This window comes from Solanum tuberosum, unplaced genomic scaffold (genome assembly GCF_000226075.1).
Source record: "Solanum tuberosum cultivar DM 1-3 516 R44 unplaced genomic scaffold, SolTub_3.0 scf00137, whole genome shotgun sequence".
Classification (NCBI taxonomy): Eukaryota; Viridiplantae; Streptophyta; class Magnoliopsida; order Solanales; family Solanaceae; genus Solanum; species Solanum tuberosum.
Window position 1 is genome coordinate 1248922 of NW_006239066.1, and position 8230 is coordinate 1257151.

At 34.4% G+C, this 8230-nt stretch overlaps 1 protein-coding gene across 7 annotated transcripts; it reads left to right on the forward strand.

Moving 5' to 3' along the window:
* The first annotated feature begins 421 nt into the window (after positions 1-421).
* LOC102588044 (telomere repeat-binding factor 1-like) lies at positions 422-7938 on the forward strand. 7 transcript variants are annotated; one of them, XM_015310777.1, is made up of 8 exons: positions 422-441; positions 520-652; positions 1616-1792; positions 1965-2182; positions 2701-2785; positions 4030-4113; positions 4274-4624; positions 7080-7229. In XM_015310777.1, the coding sequence occupies exons 3-8, from the start codon at positions 1643-1645 to the stop codon at positions 7122-7124; spliced, it is 933 nt and encodes a 310-aa protein (XP_015166263.1). In that variant the 5' UTR covers positions 422-441; positions 520-652; positions 1616-1642; the 3' UTR covers positions 7125-7229. The 7 variants fall into 7 exon arrangements, with proteins under 7 accessions (XP_015166263.1, XP_015166264.1, XP_006352110.1 ...); XM_015310778.1 differs by lacking the exon at positions 520-652 and having other exon boundaries at positions 436-519; positions 7080-7230; XM_006352048.1 differs by lacking the exons at positions 422-441; positions 7080-7229 and adding an exon at positions 7252-7938 and having other exon boundaries at positions 448-652.
* Positions 7939-8230: the final 292 nt, after the last annotated feature.

Genomic DNA, 8230 nt, shown 5'->3' on the forward strand with positions numbered 1-8230 from the left:
ACGCATACGCTCCAATAAGGAGGTGCGAGAGGTTGAATGTAGTAGGCACAAGAAGAGGTAGAAATAGGTCAAAAAAACATTGAGGAGACGTGATTAGACAGGAAATGACATGACTTCAAATTACCGAGTACATGCCTCAAATAAAAAGGTGTGGAATCACGTATTAGGATATAAGATTAGTAGGTAGTGAAGTGTTCTCTAGCTTTCGTCGATTCAGACTTGTTAGTATTTATCGTTATACTAGTTGTATTGATGTTATTCTATTTTTTTTATCTCAGTCATAATTTGTTTACTGAATTTCAACTACTAATATCATTTTATTGTTATTCGTATTCTTTCATTTAGGGATACACTATTTCCCTTATTTGTTGTTATTTATTTCTATTCTTTCTTTATATCAAAATTATTCTATTTGAGATAACTCTATTAAAAAATATAGTGGTAAGATATGTTTATAACTTCCGTAAACGTATGTGTGAAGAAGTCCGTTGTAATAAATTCCCAATTATTTTTATGTAGGTAGGGTTTCGGTTTGCGATCTTCCACAAATTGGATTATAGCTAGATCCCGCTATTCGAATACTCAATCGATTTATGTTCATGTACTGCTATTTTGTTGATTATCCGTTTGAATAAACAATTGCGATCAACAGGTCTGTTTTTTAATCCATACTTTATATTTTCTTCAATCTGTTGAAAGTTTGGCTAACAGAATGTGAAATTGTGCTTATTTTTAGCTAAAAAAAGATGTATGATTCTGTCCCATTACTAGATTAGTTTATTGTATATCCATTCTACTCTGTTAATCATAGATAGACCATTTTTACATGGGTTGTAGTACTCTTTTACGTTTTATGAAGCTCACATTCCAGTGTTGGAATGATTTTCTGAGGAATCGTTATAGTTGAACCTTTTTTATGCTGTCAAGTTTCATGCTTTATCCAGACTTGGAACTGGCTAAACTCGCATAAGACGTGTTGGGACTACAAATCTAATATCATCTTGAAAGGCTTACTTACCCAGTTCGTTCTTTAACTGTATGTATTGTTTTGGTTGCCTCTTTGCTTGTGCGTTTGAAACTTCTCTAATTTGATTTTGAAAGATAATAGGAATTAGATTGAAGTGTTTCGCAAATGCACCTGAAGGAAAGAGGCAGTAGTATGGATAAAACATTTGGCCTTTTAGGAGTTAGATCATTCTCTTTTTTCCTGGACTTGGGAAGATTTAGCAGCAAAGTTTAAGTGACATGATTATTGTAACGCGTACCTTTCTAATTCCAAAGTACAAATCACAAACATGTTTAACAGACATGAATTTATCTAGTACGTACTTCTCTAACACCATTGTATGTAGCTTTGTTGGACTTGTTTCTGGTTTCATTCTATGCAATTATGCAATGAATGGCATCCTCATCAAGATTTATGTTTATTAAGGTTAACTTAACTATAAACGCATCTTCTTTTCTCCAAATGAAGCCGATTTATTATTTCTTCATGTTTATTATTCAAGCTAATTTGGCTTTCCAGATGCATGATAGCCATTAACCGTCTTATATATGGTGCAGTTTATCTTCTTCGGATGGTCTGTTGATACATTTTTGTGGGTCCTTTGAGTAGGTTGTTTTGAAGTTTCCTCAGTTTTTGATGGGTGCACCTAAGCAGAAGTGGACTTCAGAAGAAGAAGCTGCTCTTAAAGCTGGGATACTTAAGCACGGGCCAGGTAAATGGCGCACGATTCTCAAGGATCCAGAATTTAGTGGAGTATTGTGTTTGCGTTCAAATGTAGATCTCAAGGTAGGGGTTCCGTCTATCATTTTTTCCATTAGATAACTATATTTGATGAAGAGGAAGTTTGGAAGTTATTTAAACCAAATGATAGCTGCGTGGTCTAGTCTTATTTTAAGTTTCTTATCTATGCATGTGGTGTTAATATGCTTGCCTATTCATATTTATTGATGTTGTTCAGGACAAGTGGAGGAACATGACTGTGATGGCAAACGGTTGGGGTTCTCGGGAGCAAGCAAGGTTGGCTGTCAAAAAGATGAGACAGGCACCTAAACAAGATGGGAGTCCTATGACTGATACTACTGCTGCAGAGAGTGATGAGGAAACAGCTGAAGCAAGGCCTGTCACAACTTCTAGTGGATCTCCTCAGGCACATGGTTCAAAACGATCTATGATAAGGTTTAGCACTGCTGATTGATTGTTGCAGCGTAGCTCTTTGTGATAGTCGCTTAGTTTTTATGGTGCTTATGATATAGTTTCTTATTGGTTTTTGCATATCCTATTATTCTTAGGTGGCATTTGCATGTGTATTAGAAATATTTGTTGGAGAAGCTTTTTAGAAATATTTGGGAAACAATTTTTTTCCTAAAGTTATTTTAGAAATGCTCCAATTTGATTTCTGAAGTGCATATTTGTTTTCTTTGTCAAACATGTTTGTTTGGAAACCAGCAAGCTTTGTTTAAATATAACATGCATATGATACTTCTATATGTATTTTTTTTTGTTGAAACTGGTAAGGTTGTATTCTTCAGCATTAAGTGTATGCTGGCTACCTACAAATAGGTTCATTGAGTTTTCCTTTTCTTTACTCAGTATGAAATAATATTACCTGTCTTGATGAGATCACATATTATTCTTATTTTCATACTTTCGAATGAGGGTTGTCTCTCATAGTTGCTGCATTGATAATATTATAGGTTGGATAATCTTGTAATGGAGGCTATAAACACCTTGAAGGAGCCAGGTGGTTCCAACAAGACCACAATAGCTGAATACATAGAGGTAATTGTGTTCTTATTTTGTGCTTTCTTTTAGAAAAAGTAACTAGATATAATCTAGAGTACCAATCATTAATTATCATGCAGGGAAATCTTACAAAATTTTCAGAGACCTATAAAGGACTGAATTTTAGGTGTTGATTCTTGTTGTGCAGATAGCAACATTATGAACGATGTTTGTTCTTCTTGTATTTTTTAACTATGAGGACTCGTAAGCCTCAGTATCATCAAACTTAGTGCTTTACCTCTTAAGTTCTTTGTTCACAGTTTGTGCGTGAAGTTTTTTTTTTCCTAATATTGTTTTATTTTTTAATTTTAAACTCTTGACTGTTAGAAGTAACAGTTTAGGATGAATAAATACAGTGCACTGGGGGTACTAGTGTAGCATCTGGTCAGTATATGCAGAATATTAGATTGCATCGAGTGCACATAGGTCTGATAGGGCCACATTAACTTTTTTGCTTCTGAACAGATGATCTTGATTCCATAGAACAAGGTGTTAGGCTCTGCTAGTGAAGTCCTCACCGAACAATTATGGCCTCATGCACCCTGTCGGCAGCACCAAGTACTCTGGTCAATACATGTATGTTCAATAGGGTGTCTGCTTTAGTATATGCAGAACATGAGGTTGCATGAGTCTAATATAAATCTGATACTGCTAGACTAATAATTTCTTCTCAATGTATGATTGTGATTTCCTTATACTAAGGGGACGTTTGGTACGAGGGATAAGGAATAATAGTCCCGGGACAAAATGTAGGATTATTTTATTCTACGTTTGGTTAGGGGTATTAGTTAGTCCTAATATTATTTATCCCATCATTTGTACTACAATGATGGGATAAGGTAAAGGGGCTTTCAGTACTACATAAGTACTGGTTTATAATACAAATCGTGTTACCTTCTCAAAAAAAAAAATTATGGGATAAGTTGTCCCATATATATATGGTGGGATAACTAATCCCATGAGATATCTGAGTCCACGGGATAACTTTGTCTATCTCATCCCCTATGTAGTGGCTTTATTGATCAGGTTCTCAATGATCTACGATTGGTTTATGCATCCTGCCTGACAATATTTTTGGTTAATACATTTATGTTCAATTGGGTGACATAAAAGTCATCTTACAGATCTTAGTTGATGTGTAAATGTCATGATTGCTGGATCTTAGTTCGTATCAAAACCAGAATTTATGGTTGCATCTGTCAGACTATTCTATTGAATGCTCCACTCTTTCTATTCTTTAGGACCAGTACTGGGCACCTCCAAATTTTAAAAGGCTACTGTCCGGGAAACTGAAGTATTTAACTGCAACTGGGAAGCTTATCAAGGTGATTTTTATTGTGTACCTGACATCTCTGTTATTGGCTCATTGATCCTCTCACCTAACCCTAGAGTGAATACAATCAGAATTGGAATTGGATTCAAGTGTTTTTATGCCTAGTAATTTTTCTTCTTCTTGATTGATCATAATAGTATATTTTCTTTTAGATGAAGCGTAGGTATAGAATAGTACCTACGTCAACACCATCTGACAGTAGAAGAAACCTGTCCATTACACTTTTGGACAGCAAGCAGAGGATCTTCCCCAAGATTGATCAGGATGATATGAACATGCTTAGTACATCTCAGATAGATTTAGAGCTAGCTAAAATGAGGAACATGACACCTCAAGAGGCTGCAGCTGCTGCTGCACTGGCGGTTGCTGAAGCAGAAGAAGCCATAGCTGAAGCTGAGGAGGCTGGTAGGGAGGCTGAGGCTGCTGAAGCTGATGCTGAAGCTGCACAAGCCTTTTCAGTATCTGCAAAGAAGACACTACATGGGAGAAGCGCCCCAAGGATGGTAAGACATCCTTTTATGCCAATTATTTTGTCACTGTATCATTTTACTTGTCTCTCCTTCCTATCTTTCATTTTATTGTTGTTAGAATATGTTCTTCCTTATCTGTGGAACCATTATTGATTCAGTGTCTAGAAATCATTGCTTGAGAGCATTTTTTAACTAACAGGAATCGTGTAGATCCGTAATCTTAACTTATCATTTCCCCTTCACTCTACTTGAAACAAGATTTTTCTAATCTACTATAGTACAAGTTTTAAAAACAGATATTCCAAGTTAAATATAAATCTTGCTTTTTAAGACCTCATCTTAACAAGTCTCAAGTGAAACCTGGAGGAATATATAGGAGTGGGTAGCAATATTTGTGCCTCAACCGGCATTATCTTTCTCTGGGCCTCATTAGCTTCTGTTTCAGCTCGTCTCTTGATCAATGTTAAATTTTGACTAATTTGTATAGAGAACTGCTTCACTTAGCTCTGGATAGTATAATTGCATCTAGGATGGCCATGGGGTGGGGCAGGTCTCAGTCTATGCGGGGCGGGGTGGGGCGAGGTGGGTTGAAACAATTTTTTAAGAAATTTAGCGGGGCAGGTTGCGGGTTGAAACTTTTTCCCTTCGCTCTTCTAGTCTAATCTCAGAGTTAAGAGATTCAGCTCTTAACTAATTATTCTCTTCTCTCTTTCTCCAAGGTTTTCAAACAATTACCTTGTATGATTTCTTAAAATCAATTTTTTTAGCCAGAACAAAATTGGTTTTTAGTTCTGGAAATCTATTTGATATTATTTGTAAACCAAATTGAATTTGATTTATTTTGGATATATTGCCACCTAAAGGTTTAGAAACTGTAAAATTTGTGTGTTTTAGCAAAATAACAACTGAGTTTATAATTAAACTAGATCTTTATTCTTAAAAAAAATATAATGTAATGTTAAATTATGTGTTTTAGCACAATAACGAAATGAAGAAAAGAAAAAAAGTAGAGATAACATAAGTGGGGCGGGGCAGGTTAAAATAGGAGAAATGTTAAAGCAGGGCAGGGCAGTTTAAAATTCTATGGGTTAAGCTTCAACCCACCCCACTGCCATCCCTAATCACACCAACCTACACTTGCGTGAGGAAGTGGAAGTTGTAGTCTTGTAGGCACTGCATACTCAACTTTGTTTATTCTAATTTGAGATAAGTGTCAAAAACACACCTAAACTAATCATATTGAGTTTCATACCTAAACTACCGGGAGTGTGAGTTTCATACTTAAACTATCACTTATTATTTTGAGAAAACACCTCTCTCTTTTATTACACTCTCTTCATGGTGTGTACTACACTCTCTATGTTATTTTAAAAAATTGGCGCATCACACTCCACATTGACAAAACATTCCACCTTTGACAAAATTAAATAAATTATTAGTATTAGTTAAAGTTAAAGATAGGTATTACTATCCCCCAAAAAAATTATATTTTTTATAAAAAAAATATATATGTACATATCTAACACAAAACGAGAAAAATGTAAAATAAAATAAAATTAGGAGCGGAGGGTTAGATGGAGTGGGGTAAATTTTTTATTTTTTTTTATAATAAATATTAAATTTTATTGGGAAGGAAGAGTGAGTGATTTGGGGGGCAGGGGGTGGGGGCGAAGTATGAATTATTTTTTTTTATTTTTTTTGGAGATAGTACTCCGAGCTCTGTCCCATATTAGTTGATCATTATCAAAAAAGTAGTTGTCCCATATTAATTGACCACCTTACTAAATCAAGAAAACACTAATTAAAATTTTTCTATATTACCCTTGCAATTTTATTTTTTAAAGTATTCACATTTGTTTGTAAAATTCCAAGAAGAATTTTTAAGGGGTGAATTAGTAAAATTATCTTCTTATTTATGATTTCTTAAGCAACGTGCAAAGTGGAAAGTGATCAACTAATATGGAATGGAGGGAGTAATACTTTAATCTTTAACTTTTAACTAATATTAATAGTTTATTTAATTTTTATCAAGATAAAATATATTTTATCCATGTGGAATGTCATGTGACAATGTTTTTTCAAATAAAAGAGAGTATGTTACACATACCACTGAGGTGTGTTTTTCAAACTAGTAAATGAAAATTTAGGTATGAAACTCACACTTCCGATAGTTTAGGTATGAAACTCTAAAAAAGAGATAGTTCAGGTGTATTTTTGACATTTATCTCTTCTAATTTTGCATGAGAGATTTCTAAGCTCTCAATGTGTTTCTTTTTCTATGAGATTTTTCATTTTTACTTTGTTGGGGAGGGGAAGGGTGGTTTTCTTTTAGTAGCTGATTCATTTGGTATCTCTGTTGATCTTGTTGATTACAGCAGGTTGTTGGGATGACAAATTAACTTGACATCAATGCTTCAATGAGAGCAAAATAAAAATAAAAGTAGACACAGACAAGTATTGATATGTTTGTATTTATCTGCTTTCCTAGTTAGGTAACTACTACCTATCTACACTAGGTGCTTTACAGAATTGATGGAATTTCACCTAAGATGTTTACACTGGCTCGATGCAAATTGATTATCCTCACTGATGTACTATGTCCAAAGCCTGCTACGCTATTATTTCTTGGTTCTTTTTCTGATTGTCTCTCTAATATCTAGATGATACATGCTTGATCGTTCCTTTGGAGGTGAGGTGGATGTGCGAGTTAGAGAATTGCTAGATCCCACTCCAGTTTGATGTTGTATCTTCACAGCTTGTACATATGGCGACAAGTTTCATGCTAAGTGTAATCTACTGGGTTGTTAGTAGTAAAAGTGTTTTTGATAGTATCAGTGTGTTTCCTGTTCACCAGAGGACTAAACCAAATCAGATGTCTCCTTTTTAACCGTAACCGTTTCTGCTAGCTGAGTTCCCGAGGAACAGGAATAACCCCGGGAAGGGGGTTGTTAATGCATGGATGTACTGGATGCTCTATTGTTAGTGTACGACGATTTATTATTTATTTGAACTGGATTTGGAAGGAGAATAAATTAGTCTAAAGTAGTTTCTGGCCAATGTCTAGTAAGTGGGAATCAAGAAGAAAATTATGAAATTAGTTCAGGAGACAAGCTTGGGCATATCTCAGATATATATATACTATATGTGGTGGATTCTTTTCAATCTACTTTTAAGATTTCAAATCCCTTCGACAGAAATCAATACTTCAAAACAGCCTATGTACTACAGGAATCTTTTATTTTTTACCTATTTGAATTGATTATTTAAGCAGATATGTATATTTAGCACTAAAATGTATTCAAAGTTATATTCCTAATACCGAAATCAGAGTGTTACTTTTCTGTCTATTTTTACTTGTTTATTATATTAAAATAGCGAAATAGTCTAATGGACCTTTGTATTTGTATGAGCTTGTATTATGGATTTTCATACTCATTAGTCATCACTATTTCATCTGAACTCTTAAACTCAATAGAACACATATTTAAAACCCCTCTGACCATTTACCGAATCTCTGTGGCATGAATGCTATTAACTTGGAAAAATGTATGATTATACTCGCTTTAAGTGCATAAATACAATATTTTATATTTAAAAAAATTAAGAGAAAAGACATAAAGTCACCATTGAAGTTGTCCC

What these genes read in the sequence shown, in the direction of transcription:
- LOC102588044 (XM_015310777.1), top strand. Translation starts at nt 1,643, where the DNA reads ATGGGTGCACCTAAGCAGAAGTGGACTTCAGAAGAAGAAGCTGCTCTT. An exon ending in CAACTGGGAAGCTTATCAAG is followed by an intron (nt 4,114 to 4,273) that starts GTGATTTTTATT and finishes ATTTTCTTTTAG; the next exon opens with ATGAAGCGTAGGTATAGAAT. An exon ending in GGAGAAGCGCCCCAAGGATG is followed by an intron (nt 4,625 to 7,079) that starts GTAAGACATCCT and finishes CTGCTTTCCTAG; the next exon opens with TTAGGTAACTACTACCTATC.